The sequence below is a fragment of the Pezoporus occidentalis genome, unplaced genomic scaffold (assembly GCF_034315485.1).
Source record: "Pezoporus occidentalis ecotype Australia unplaced genomic scaffold, CSIRO_AGI_Poc_V1 ctg36, whole genome shotgun sequence".
Taxonomy (NCBI): domain Eukaryota; kingdom Metazoa; phylum Chordata; class Aves; order Psittaciformes; family Psittacidae; genus Pezoporus; species Pezoporus occidentalis.
In genome coordinates, this window is record NW_026915591.1 from 4011944 (window position 1) to 4026353 (window position 14410).

At 38.9% G+C, this 14410-nt stretch overlaps 1 protein-coding gene across 8 annotated transcripts in view; it reads left to right on the forward strand.

Moving 5' to 3' along the window:
- The window catches only part of DPF3 (double PHD fingers 3), a 170233-nt gene that overhangs the window by 133156 nt on the left and 22667 nt on the right, over positions 1–14410 (forward strand). For 3 of the 8 annotated variants that reach the window (XR_009967061.1, XR_009967062.1, XR_009967063.1), the window contains 2 exons: positions 1804–3173; positions 8929–11091. The exons of 4 other annotated variants lie outside the window; for them this stretch is intronic. Coding sequence is in view for 1 of the 4 variants with exons in the window: in XM_062630857.1 (XP_062486841.1) it covers positions 8929–9008 (80 nt within the window). In the remaining 3 variants the exon portion in view is untranslated. Of the gene's footprint in view, positions 1–1803; positions 3174–8928; positions 11092–14410 lie in introns of those variants that run through there. One more of the 8 variants, XM_062630857.1, reaches the window with a different exon arrangement.

Genomic DNA, 14410 nt, shown 5'->3' on the forward strand with positions numbered 1-14410 from the left:
ACAAATTGCCTTCTGCAGTTGTTGTGACCTCTGAAGATACTCTAATACGATACTGACTTGCCACCAGAGGACTGATGGCAACCCCTTTGGTATTCTTCAGGGGGGTCCTTATTAATGCTGTGCAGTCAGGGACATGAACCTTTTAGTATATACGTGTTTGCTTCTTAATAACTGAAGGGGGATACGCACGGGGTCTGTGGTGCCATCTTGGGAGGTCATTGCCCTTCCCCTTGATTGATATAGTTCAATATAACTCATTTCAGCATTGTCCTGATACGGCACTATAAGATGGATCCATTTTACTTTTTTTTTTCTGCTGTTTAAACATTGCCATGGTGATTATATCCAAATGAAACACAAATACTTAATTTCCTTGATTCCTTAGTGTGATAGAACAAGAAGCATGTAACCTAAATTGTGCAAAACCAGTTCCATTAAATGCTATCCTTGTACAAATTCTGACCTATCTGGATCATTCATAGGGGTGTGCAATGATGTGACTGATGTGTGATGAAAGTGATAAAGGTACAACCACACTAATCTCTAAACTAAAGCAATGAAACCTCTTTGGTGGCTGCCATCTTTCTCTTTCTTGATAATGGAGAACATTTTCATTATACTGAAAGAGAGGTTGTGGAAATGATACCGTTTCTTCTGTTCACAGTCAGTAAAATCACATCTCTACAAGGTGGTTCATCTGCCAATTATTTTGTTATATCCATTTTCTTTTTGTAAGCAGGATTTAATTATTTGTGTCTCAAGCAATGCAGTGTACTTGTTATATGACTGATTCCTGTAGCTGGAGTGGGGACCAAACAGTTGGTTACTTAATACCATGCTACTGTTTCTGAACGCTAAAATAGCCATTTCCTAAAATCTCACACTCTCATTTTGCTGGGGTGCAAGAGACATCTTTTTCTCTTTCTTTCCTGAAGAGGGAAGTTGAAGGCTGTACTATTAATCACATAACATGTTTGTTTGAGGGAGAAAATAAGCCTCAGTTTCACATATTTCAGTACATGACTTCTCTTTTTAATAGTTGTCTTGTTATTGTTGTTGTGGGTGCTATGGATGTCCTGTGTGAAGAATTTCCTGTTCTATTGAAAGTTGGATTGACTCACACACATTTGAACTTTTCAGTGTTCCCCAAGATAGGTCACTTTGTATCTTAGTTGTTCTAGTTGTTGAAATCTATATATTTGTTTCGGTTTTTGTTTTTTATTTGTTAAGGAGATGCCATGAAATCAGAATAAAAGCATTTCTTTAGGTTACTTTCACTTAGTCTTCAAATTGTATTTCATTTTGTTGATAGAGGATGCTCTTTAGAATCAGGTGAAGGACAGGGACAAAAAGTAGTCCTGAGGTTGATGAGCTATCTAATGGGTTACATTTCTATAGCGGCAAACTTGTGATAGTTGATGCCAGTCTGAAGGACAATCATTGTGCTTAGAGCTAACAGTGTCTAATTACTTTTATGGTGTATAAGTCTTTTAAAATTGATCTAAGTAATCACAAGGAAATATGTTAATGTCTATTGAAGAGAGGAAAACTTGATTAACCCTTTCGCTGCCATAGCTGTGGGCACCTGTTGTTTGTAGACTTTTTTCCCTTGAAACTGATCCTTTTTTATTTTACTTACTGGAGTTCTACTGAGCTATGTTGTTGAGTTGTGGGCACAGACAAGCACATGCCTATGAGCTCAATAGTCTGTATTGTTTAATAGTAATGATGATTAAAAGAATGATGATGATGATGATGCCTGTTGCTTAACCCATGTGCTGATATATTCATCATACATGTCAGCTCATTTGGGAAGAGAAGGCAGGAGGGACGAAGCAGCGCCAGCACGCACTACGGAGGACTTGTTCGGTTCCACGTCAGAAAGCGACACCTCGACCTTTCATGGCTTTGACGAGGATGATGCAGAAGAGCCTCTCTCAAACCGAGGAGGTGGCTGTGGTGGCAGCTCTCCCTCTGCAGACAAAAAGGGCGGCTGCTAAAATAACTAAAAAGACACACAAACTTTGAAAGATTTGCTGTCCTTTTTACTACTAGGATTATTATCACCTTTTATTTTTATTTTTATTTTAATTTTAGGTCTTTTTTTTGTTTGTTTTTTTGTTATTATTATTTTTGTTGTTTTTCCTGTGGGGTGTACACTGAAAGCACAAGCGTTTAAAGCTCTTGACAACTACTTTGAAGAGACAGAAGGTTTTGATTTTCCCGTTATGTTTTTCATTTTTATTTGCTTTTCTCCCACCTCCCCCCTTCTTTTTCTCTCTGGAGATGTAAAAGGTGGATTTAATATTTTTTTTAATAGTGAGCAGAGTTGATTTTCTTGTCTTTTAATATATATATCGGCAAACCACAAAAATTACAGATGGGCTGGGGAGCAGAGAGCAAACCCAAATAGTTTTTTTTAATTATTATTATTTATATATTCTATATATTATTAGAAAAACTACTTTTTAAATAAAAATAGAAAAAACCCACAAAAACAAAAAAGCAATGGATGTCTACTTGATAATAGAACTGTTCCTAGAGAACCAATGTGGGCGGACTCTATTGCGGGACAAAGAAACCCTTGATGTGATGGCTTCTGCATTTTGAGATTTTGCACTTACTGTAGCATGTGGAGTTTGGCTACACTTGTCTTTAACAGTCTGAAAACATAAGCAGCACCACTGAAAACCATAACCTTGGGGAACACATTTCCATCCCTCCTTTGGACACCTTTGCACTCAATAGATCTCTTCCTCCCTGAACCCCTTCATGTCTTCCTCACTCCGTTCTACTTTTTATTTTTTCCTTTTCCTCCACCTTTCACTTCATGGACAGCAATTTCCAAGCATAGGGATGGAATATGAATGGCAAATCGTAAACGTCAAAGACAAAACAGATGGAAGAGCAGAATCATGGAAGAAATTACATGGAAAAATACCTCACCTGTACTTTTCTTTCCATTTTTAAATTTCAATTCACAGCATTTTTTCCTGTGTCGCCCAGTTTTTTCTCTCTTGTAGTGTCTTGTGGGACACTTTGTTTGCTTTTCAATAGCTTCTTTGAAATAAACCAAAGCAATACTAATTAAAGTTCCAAGGGCAATGGAGAAGAGTGGCTCCCTTCCCAGCGACTTTCCCAGAAAGGAGGAAACATGCAGCAGGATTTGAAAGGTATGTCCAAGCTGAAATGTCTTTTACTGAATTGTGAAATCTCTATGCCCTGGATTTTCAACAGACCCATGACTGGGCTTTGTTGTAGGACTAAATCCCACGGATTAAATTGAGTTACGAGTATGTGCCACATTCACACCTCTTGTGAAGTTAATTGAAGTTCTGTGGGAGCAGGATCCAGCCTGATTGTACAGTCAGAAGTGATTCAAAATGGATTAGTGTGTAGGTTGCATTTTGCTGTCCTAATGCAGTCAAAAATCTCCCTGAAGTGGGGGCAAGATTAGGTTCCAAATAAATATTTTTACTAATGTGTATAATACCAAAAATCATGACTTTATTTAAATTGAAGGCATCTATCTGGACAATGCCTAATCCTTAATCTGGAGCTGTGCTGTTTTAATGCCAGAATAAAAATCTCAGCCTTGCAATAAAGACTTTGAGTATATACTGTTTTAGTGCATGAATGATGCCTATCCAAATGGATTAAATTTCTCCTGTTTCTTTTGGTGGGGTAGCACAATACTGTCTGTGAGAGCTCTTCTAATACTCAGCCCCGAAACCTTAAAAAAAAGAGAAAGGATCTAGTCTCTTAATTTTTTTATTGTTCACTTAGGACATGGAATAAACAGTGGTCAGATTCTGCTTTTAGGTACATGGCTGTAAATCCAGAATACATGCTAAGTGATGTCTAGATTATGCTAATAATCTGCCTTCAGAATGCTATCACAAACAGTTATAAAATACCTCTGTGTGTTTATACCTTAGGACAGGACAAGCCAGAGCCATGCACACCTGCTGGGAGAAAGCCTTCTTTAAACTTTCCTCATATTGATAATCCTATTCTGCTGCTATTCTGTTCCTGCTGGTGTATTATAATTGATCAGGTGTCAAATCAATGATATTTTGACCTAATGCTGTCAACAAGAAGTGTATTTTAACTGATAAAAACATTAATTCATTCCACAGCCAGTCCTTTTTCCTCAAAAATAACATAAGATGAATTCATAATATTCTGCCACTCTTCTGTATTTCCTAAAGCTTCAAAGTTAAGATGGTTTCCAGGGGTGAGGCACAGGTATACAGGCATCAGCTTTTGCAAAATCCTTGAAAGAGCTAGGGCTTAGTTTGCATATCTGTATCACTTTATATATGTATATGTTTGTGTAGGTAACCATCTATCAGAAATATATGTACACAGACACATACACACATATAGGTAATGCAAACATTAAAATAAAGAGCAACAGAAGTCAAGACGGAAAACACTTCCCAACCAAGAATGGGTGGAACCAGCACTTGTATGAGGCACTGTGGGCTCACTCGTTCCATCCTGACCCTACTGTAATTGAAGAGTATCAGTAAAGTCCAGTGGATTTTGTCTGAATTTATGCTAATGTAACTGAGAGCAGAATCTGGCCCAGAATTAGAGTTACTCCCAGATCTGAAAGAAACACCACAAACCAGAAATGTTACAGATTTTAAAAGTGCAGTTCAATTTGATCTCTCTTGCTACTCCTGCCCTTCAATCCCTGCACTTATATTTGTGGCATTAGTATTATATACTCTCCCTTTAAAAAGAAAAAAATATGTTTTTTCTTTCTCTTGCCACTCTATGACATGTCCCTGTGAACAACAGGGAATATAGAATGGGAGCAAGTACCTAGAAATGTTCCAAATCCACAGTAAATAAACAACATGATTTCGTGCATCCATCCTGCATCTACCTCTTGTATCCATATACTGGTCATGTCACATAGATTAGAAGGTTAAGAAAAGAGTTTATATTTTACCCAGTGTTTTTCAAAATACTCTGAGTATACTTTCACAGGGAAAGGCTCACAGGAATAATGGAGGCTTGAATTATCAAGGACTTGAAGAGACCTCAGTTTTCATTTGTCTACCTTTTTCTGCCTCACAGGTGTAGGCTTGACACATTGGAAACAGAGATTTGCAACTGACCATGGTGCAGGGATGGCAGCACACAACTCAGCATTTACTAGGCACTGCTTCTTGCATGCTGCTGCAGCCCATCCTGAGCTCCATGCTGTTGTGCTGAGTGTAGTCCTCACAGCACCTGAGCTAGCTAGCTGAAGCCTCCTCAGGTACATCTGGCTGAAGAACTCCACTCGCTGCATGAATTGCAGAATAGGCATACTCTTAACTCTACTTTTTTTCAAGTGGAGTTCTTAACTATTGTCTTTAGTGAACCATGCCTAACACATTCTGGGCTCTTCTAGAATACAAACAATAATCAGACGCCCATAATTCATTAAGTCTTGGTTTAGTTTCACAAATGCAGTTACAATAACAATGCATACAGACTTAATCCTTTCGCAACTTAACCGCCCATCTTTGTGACAACTGAGTAGCACAGTACCCTCAGAAAGAAGCCACAACAGCTCACAGACTGCATAAAAGTATTGCCAGCTGACATTTGTTACAGATAGCATAGAAAAATATCCATCACCCTTATTTATACCATTAATGTGTAATGAACAGTCACTGGTTCAACCTAGTCCTGAGAGAGGAAGGAAGGTAAACTAAATTCATTGCTTTGGAGAGCAGAGTAATTCTTGAATTCCTCAAGATGTCTTAATTAGGTGGAGAAAACTGACATGAGTTTAGTTCAGCAGGCTGAGAAGTGTGGTACTGACCATAGGAGGGCATTGATCATAACGAGGAAATTAAAATGTAGAGGTGGAAGCTAAAAGAGTTCTTGTTTAAGATAGGCTGTAAAGTACTGTTAATGGCGAATACTGAATGGAATGTTGATATGGAAATGAAATATTCTCAGGGCAGGTATTACGAGAGTGAAGGCTGGGAACAGGGAAAGAAGGTTGGTATCTTGTAAGTTAAAGGTGAAAGCAAAGCAAAGGGGCTGCTACATGAGACCCTCTCAGACTGTTAAGGGGAAGGTGATAATGAGGCAGAAAATATACAGGAGGAGATTTCATCAATTAAAAAAAAAACAAAAAAACAAACCCAACAGAAAAAGAAAATCCTGGCACTAGCATAGCTAGGTCAAAAATGAGGGAACTACACAGTATCAATTGTATCATCAAAGACACATAAGTCCCAAAGCAAACTAAGAAGGCATGAAGAGAGTTTTCATGTGAATTCTGGGTTGTACCTGAAAAAAAGAGTCATCTTTGAAATCAGAAAGAAATGTGATGCTCTGTATTCCTCAGTGATTTCAGCAGTTCAATAAGACCTGCTGTTCTGAGCTTCATAGGAAAATCACTGAAGGTGCAGTCCTTCAACTTATCACAAGCCTAGCTCTTCCAGTCCTCTTCCAAAGATGTCCTTCTTATTAGAGGAAGGTTAGCATAAGGCTGTCCAAAGATTCTCCTGAAACATATGCTCCCACACAAATCATGTACCAAAATGACAGTGCCAATGTGAAATGTGAATAAAGGGATGTTTCATTTCAGGCCCTAAATTCAGACTTTTCTGTGTTTAATCATGGGAGTTGTCTTCTCAGGCACCTTTCTACTACTCCATACTAAAAGACCTTAGAAAAGACACATAATTTCCTGAGCCATCCTATGCAAACTCTGATTCACAGATGAGAGCAGGAGAAATAAGGAAGTGACGTGCTGCTTGAGCAGCTGATTAGGGAGAAGAAAGGCTATGTAGAGTATGCACTGATCGTTAGCATATTCCCTTTTGTGGCACTTAATTAGTTGACATTTTAGCAGGGACAGACCTCAGCTCCTGCATGAAAACAGTATAAAATTTTAAGCACGATAATATATATTGAGAAACTTTGAAGAAAATGTGGGATTCTGAGATAGCAGTTAAAAAGTAAAAGGAGACCATGAAGCATGTTGCAAAACAGGCATGGAAATGAAATCTGGTTTGCTTTACTTTGCACCTCTTCCGTACACCCAGGCACCCCCCTTTTTTGTGGGTTGGGTATTTATTTCTTTTATATGTAATGGTGTTTGGAATAACATTGTATATATATGGCAAGGTTATTTACGATGAGCCTAGGTTGCTGAAACAAGGGCCAGAGAGAACTTTGCCATTGGCTTCAGAAGGGTTAGCTCTGGGCTTTCTTAGTTGTTGCTTTTATTGAATGAAACCTCACTGTTAATACTTGCTAGTATGGTGTAGACAAGCTCTGAGATGGCCGTTTGTTTCAGCGGAATGTGTTATTAGAATCCCCTCCCCACATTGTTTTGCCTTTGAGCTTTTACATTATTCATTTTGAGTTTGCCATTTTACAGACTCAGCTTAGGCTCTTGATTGAAGACAGGGACTCAGTTTGCTGCCTGCTGATGCACGGAGCAAATGAGAACTGCACCCGGGGAGTCACTGAGTCTGGACTGTGCTGAGGCACTGCTGTGTTCTCTCCTTCCTGCTTTGTGTTTCTTTGGTTAATTCTTGCATTGATATTTTGAGATGGGCCCTAAAATTATAATTTAAATACCATCAAACTATGGAGCTTTCAAAGCCTGGCTCCTCATGCAACTTGCCTCTTCCCTGTGGCAAGCAGTTTTACCAAACCAGTTCCTCAAGTAAACATTGTATTGACCCCACTGGGAATTGTCTTCTTATAAAAACGGCAAATTCTGCCCAATGTGCTTTGTGCTGCAACATATGTAGATGTTTCCAATAAACACCCATTTCTTATTCTCTGTGATTTTTTTCTATTTCTATAAAATTTGTAGCTACAAGTATACGTAGAATATGAGGCACATGCATTTGTTCATGCTGGCATGGGGTTGTTTTGACACACCCTTACAGTGCAGGAATGTACCCAGGCTGAATTTTTGCTGACTGAGCCATTACAATAAAATCTATCAACCTTTGTTCTCTTTGCCAGGTATCTACCAGGGCTGAAAAAAACCCAACCTCTATAAATGCCACAGAATACTGAAATTGGGTCAGAACTATTTTCATGTCCCTGTCTGTATTTCCACAAGTGTTAAGTTACCAATTTCAGAGCAGACAAGTTGTAATAACATTTAGGAAAAAAAAAAACAGTTGTGATTTCAAGTCCCGATAGCCCTGTTAAGCCCAGTTCATATGTTTGAGTTATTCTTTTGGGCAATGGCAGCTCCTAAGTTTTTGAACCTTTGTGTCATCCAGAACTGATATCAGAGGTGTGGGGAAGACTTGTGGGGAGGCACTTGCATGTTGTGGAAATAAAGAGATTATTTTATCTCATCCTGCTCAGGACCTTACAAGCATGTAACTTAGTCAATTAATGGATTAAATGCAATGCAATATGCAGTCTTTTTTTTATTTCCGGAAGTTACCATGTTGCTGCCACCCTATGCGTGTCATTCAGACTTCTAAAGATGTCTTCTGTGCAGCACTGCATACACTTGCATCTCTATACAAATAATTAGTTATATAGCAAGGTAATTAGAGCAGGATTTCATAAGCAAAGGCCTTAACTTACAGTGAAGAGACAGTTACCTAAGCTGAATGATGGTGGTTTAATGATGTTCACAGTAAAAAAACCTGAAAGCGTTTGGTGCCTTTCTTTTGGATATGCTCCTTCATATCCTATTGTTTGCTTTACGTTCACTTGTGGCTCCCACAGTCAGTTAAACTGAGTCTGTCAATCTAGATTTTCAGAGAAGTAGAATGCAAGCAGTATCAGAAGGTTGTTCTGTGCTGCCTCTGGTTTGGTTTGGTTTTGGGTTGGTTTTTTTTGTTGTTTTTTTTTTTTTTTGTGAACACTTGTTTTTCTTGTCTGTTTGAGTTTGTTTAGTTTTACTTTGTGTTGCCTTTCCCTCTGCAGTCAGCCGTGCCCTCATGGACTCCATCATCCTTCAAGCAAGACATTTCAGAAGAAGGCCGAGAGAAGCCAAGATGCTTTGATACTTCTCCTCTCCTTGCCCTGACCTTCCATACCCGTGTTTCATCTGGCACAGGAGCCTGGACTGTGGGAAGTTGACTGCCAACAGCTGAGAGAAGTTCTGGGGATGCCCTAAGCTGGTGCAATACAAAGAAGTTTTTTAAAGTCTTGATTTCACTTTCTTTTAAGTGTGTGTATAAACCCAGGTCAAACTGGAATTGATCTACAGTAGAACTGACTGAAAAACAAACAAACTGAAAAAAGACTTAACTATTTTATTTATTTCGATATTTAAGAAAGAAAAGAAGTGCTGAAGTTGCACAGTATTTTTGTTTTAAATACATTTTACTTCAAATTTTAGATGCAATTTTGTGAAGACATGAAATTTTAAAAAGCACTTAATGTAAAATAAAGACTGAATATTTACTTTAAGGAAAAAACTTTTTAAAATAATGAAAATAAAGATCAACTCTGCTCTCTCTCTTACTTTAAAGAAGCCATTCATACATGTGCTGGGTATCTTTGTTTTTTGCAAATTGGATGTGGTAAGTGATGATTGTTCTGGTTTACTTTCTCCTTAATCATAATATCCTGTTAGATGCTTAAAACTTACTTTGCTGTACTGTGTTAGGCACAAATCTGAACAAAAAACCTGTTGAAATAGCGAAGATCAGGCTCAGTGGCTGGATTTTTTTGTTACCAGATTTTGTGTCCCATTTTAAGGACTGTCTTCTCCCGGTAGGATTGATGTATCTCTTCTGCACAGTAAGAGAGGTTTGCTCTTCAGCAACTTTGAAATACTTCTGCTGAAAGAGGGGTTTAAAAAAGGAGAACAACTCTCTTAATTTTAGGTTTGCTTTCTTCTTTTTTGGTAATTCCACAGCTGATTGTGAGTTGGTTATAATAAGGAAAGTATCTAAATGTTCAGGTGCTCTTGGCATGGATCTTCCTATTGAAGTCAAGGATGATGCCATCTGTAGAAGCCTTGTGTATTTTAGCTCTTTCTGAATTGGTAGTGGACTTTTAAAAGTGTACAGGTGCACCCATATGTCAGCAGTGAGCAACAGGGTGACAGTTACTCAGCAGAAGAATGTGAGTTCCCATAGCTACAATCTTAAATTGTCCTATGAGGAAGTGGTGAGGGATGTTCTCATCCCAAATCCTAAGTTGTTAGCCATCTTCTCAGTGAAATAAGGAGTTCTTTTCTTACAAGCACTGGATGATTTTGTTGGCTGCCAAATCTCACAGTGGAAAGCACAGAATCGTTCACTGTCACGTGTGATACAGTCTCGTAAGATTGCAGGATAGCCTTGTGTTCTAGGAGAAGGGTATTGTACTTGGCTCTGAGATTAGCTTCTCCTCTGTAACAGGGGTGCCAGACATACCTATTGGTATACACTCAGGGTATAGGTAGAAAAAGTGATTTTGCTAATGTGGCTTGTGTTGGGTTTGGAATGAAAAAAACTATTTCTAATAGTGGTGAAGCTAGGTGAAGCTTCTAGAGAACCTCATCCTGCATTGTGTTTCTTGCACACCTGAAACTCAAGCTCACCTTATTGAGAGGTTTCCATGTGTCAGTAGCAACAGATTTTGTCCTCTTCTCCCTTCCCCTTCTCCTTCTTCTTCCCAGATTAACATACAGGGCCAGAAATAACTGTGTAAGAAGTCTGGTAGACCTGAGTCCTGCTCCCACTAAGTTAAATGACAAAATTTATGTCCTAATTGGGCTCTTCGGCAGGATTATTTTGTTTTGTCATTTGCTGGTTTCTAAACTTGCAGTGGTGAACTGCCTCCAGAGAAAAAAAGAAATCAAATTTTATCTTGTCAAAATATAATAAGACACACAACTGTAATGAAGACTTACAAACTGTAGGGTCTTGTGTTCATGTTGTGTAATATTCCTTCCAAATAAAAGTTCTGCTTCCAACGTCCCTACTGTATATTCCTCTGTAAATATTATCAAACCAATTCCACAAGGTCTTTTTTAGTGCAAATAATCTTTTTTAAAAAGACATTGTTGAATAACCTACTTGTACATATACTTTTCTAAGGCCTCCATTGTTTATAATACTCTCTTTGAAGCGTAAAATAAAACTTCCTCCTCTATTGGTTTTGTTTCCCTTTTCCATTTTGTAACTTATGACTTTTGTCCCTGGATTTTGTTTTGTATTTCTTAATGAAGCATGACGTTAACCAAGAATTCTTTTTTACTTTCTCTTCTCCATTCATTGGACTACAGAAACTGGTCCTGTTGCTTGCTATAGTGGAGGCAGGCAGGAAATAAAATACTGTTTTTCTGTAGGACTCATTTTAAGAGTATGATAATAGAGGATATCCCCAAGTGTGTTTGTATTTTAATAACTTTCTCCATGAAATTCATAGAGTTGCATTAAGCTGATTTTGATTTAAAGGTGGAGTTTAAATTATATGAGAGCTTTTTGTATAGATTTTAGTGACACTGCCTTAAGGAGTTCTGACCATTTCTAATCTAGTCACCGGACTAACTGAAAGTGGTGGTCCCTTTGTTGCATTTCACAGTGCAGGCACAAACTCTCCCTTTCCCTTTTGGAATCACATTAGCTTAGTAGTATGGTTGTACAGGATGGAAAGAGAAAATACTCTTTTGGGATAGATGCCATCTTACTAGGAAACTGTCCCTTCTTCGCCAGTAGACTTGATGTCATTTTTATGGAGCTCTGTTGCCTTTCCTCTGCCTTCCCATTAATTTTTCTGCTACCAGTAGAGACTATAGATGGCCTTTTTACTTTGGCAGCTGCATTCAAAAATAGCAGCTAAGGTGTTTTTAGGTGATCTTCTGATGTGGGCACAGATATTTTAGGTTAGTGAACTGCCCCCTTCCCCCCCCAGCAGATTAAATGGCAAAACTGTCCTAAAGAACACATCAGAAATTAATCCAGTCAGACAATATAAGAATTGTACAGAATTGTACCAATGGGCTCCTACCTGCCTAATTTTTAAGTTGTGTGTCTGTGACTTTGCAGCAGAGAATGAACTATTCTTGCTCTTGTCATCTTCTTTCTCTATAGTTTTATTTTTCCTTAAAGTTTTATTTTTCACATGTGTATTTTTGATTTCCATTAGTGTTTTGTTTCTCCATTTTTTCTTCAGATGAATATGACTCGACGACTTCATTGCTTGACTTCAGACCTGAAGGCCTTTGCCTAGTTCATTGGAGGAAGGAGGAAACCAAAAGGCAGTTTCAGCTACCTTTGCTGTCCTCAGTCCCTACGGCTCTTGGGAACCCGTTTGGGGTCTGATAGAGCAGCTCGTGGACTCCTTTCTGGATTGTCCTCAGCTGTTCTGTGGCTAAAAATTGTCTCTCCTTCCTTTTCACCTGCTGGGCACTGGGGACCAGAGGCAGCTGAAAAGGTGAGGTAAGGTGCTAACTATTTCTGAGCCATACTGAGAAGGTAGATATGAAGCTCTCCTTAGAGCACATACTGAGTGACAGGATTGCTGGTTTTAAAGCCCCTCCTAGCAACTTCCAAATTCTTTTCTGTGATTTGCTCTCAGATATTCTTACAGCAGTCTGAATTGCAGGGCTACAAAACTACTTTTCCATAGGGATTTCTCAGGGGGCAAATAATCTTCTTTTCCTGCCCTGTAACAGAGAGGAAGGAGGATATGCGATGACAGATCCAAAGCCCCTGGCCATCGCTGCTCTTGTTCTTCTCCTAGCTCCTCTGGAGCTTTCTGCTGTGCTGCGTAGCATAGAGACCCAGATAGAAGTTGGACCGAGGGCAAAGCTGAATGCTGACAAATCAAAGAAAGGGAAGTTGAAGAAAGGAAGGAAAGAAACTGCTTGTGGCATCAGTGCACTTTTTTTTTTTAATAGGTCACCTCCCATTCTAACTCAGTTGTCATTTTCATTGTCCCAAGTGTGATGGATGCAGAGAGCAGAGCTAGACATTTCTGCTAAGGTAACCAGGAGTGAAAGTGTATGTTGAAATTGACCTTTATGGATGACTGTCAACACCCTGTTTAGATGAATGGGATGCTTTCTACCACAGCAGAGCTATTGTTACAGGCTGTCAGACTCTAGAGAACAACTCTGCATAAGTTTTCTTCCTTTGAACATTTCTGTGCCTTTTTTATTGTTGTTTTGGTTTAGGATTTTTGGTTGGGTTTGGTTTTGGTTTTTTTTTTTTTTTTTAGGACATAGTAATGTTCTAAAGGAAAGTTTTAATTTTGCAGAAATTATCTAAACAGGGAAAAAATCCCACTGTTTCCTAAGTCCCAGAGCAGGTTTCTGTAGGAAGGTGTCTTGTTTTCCTGTCTGGAGAATTGTTCTTGCTTGTGAGAGCTGGACATGGTAGGAGGAGGAAGTACAAATGTCTACCAGCATTGTGGCACCTAACAGGTGCCCCCAAAGCCAGGTTTCCTTGGGCTGAGTCTGAGTTGAATGATGGCAAAGCTGAGGGTTGGAGTAGGACCTCAACTACATAAAGCACCCATAGCAGAGCATGGAGGCAGTAACTATCCTCTTAGCTTTGGCTTGGCTTGTCCAAATTTGGCTTGATGTATTTCCCTTGGAAATTACTATAAAATTGTATTTCCTTTGCTGCATCAAAGCTGGACATTTGCCACAGTTTAGTCCTATCTTTGGTTTTAGTGATTTAAGATGATACGCATCCATCTGTGTCACTTAATTTCACCACTATGTATTTTAGGACCTGAATGCATGTTTTGCTGTTTCAACAAATGCTCTTGCTGTGTGAGTTTGAAACTTGTAATGTATCGTCTGTTGTTTGATGACACTTTGTTTTTGCAACGTGTAATTCTTCATGATTCCAAGGTGTGTGCACCATGATGGGAGAAGGATGACATTTACCTTTAAAAAAGCACAGATTTCTGGAGCATGGTGTTGTGGCTATTATTGCCTTCCAGGATATAATTACAAGCAGTTTTGTTTAATGTTGTCTAGAAGAGCTGTGGCACCTCAGAAAGGCCTACAAACCAACTATGGCACTGCTATAGAAAAGGCAATACTCTTTGAATGTCGAAGCTGAGTGGTGGTCTGAAGCTCGTGGAACTACTGCTGTCTGCCTGAGAGAAGCTTCTATTGTGTGGAACTTGGAGAGGGGCATTCCTTCTTTGGATTCACAGCTGATGGATGGAACCTCTTGAGCAGAAACAGATGTAGTCACCCTTCAATGTCTTATTCTGAGTGGTTTTTTTTTTGGAGTAGAGTTTCATTTCTCAGTGCTGATCATCTTCCATAACTGATTCTCAGTAAGACCTTCTAGTTTAGCTCTAGCTTTGCACAGGTATTAAGGGTCATTTTTTGCTTGGGCCAAAGTCCCTTCTCATTATGATTTTTGTCTTTGCTGTTAGTGTCTCTGTGTCAGTGGCTTCATTGTGGACTGCAGGAAGAGAATGAACATGATCAAATCTTTCAGATACA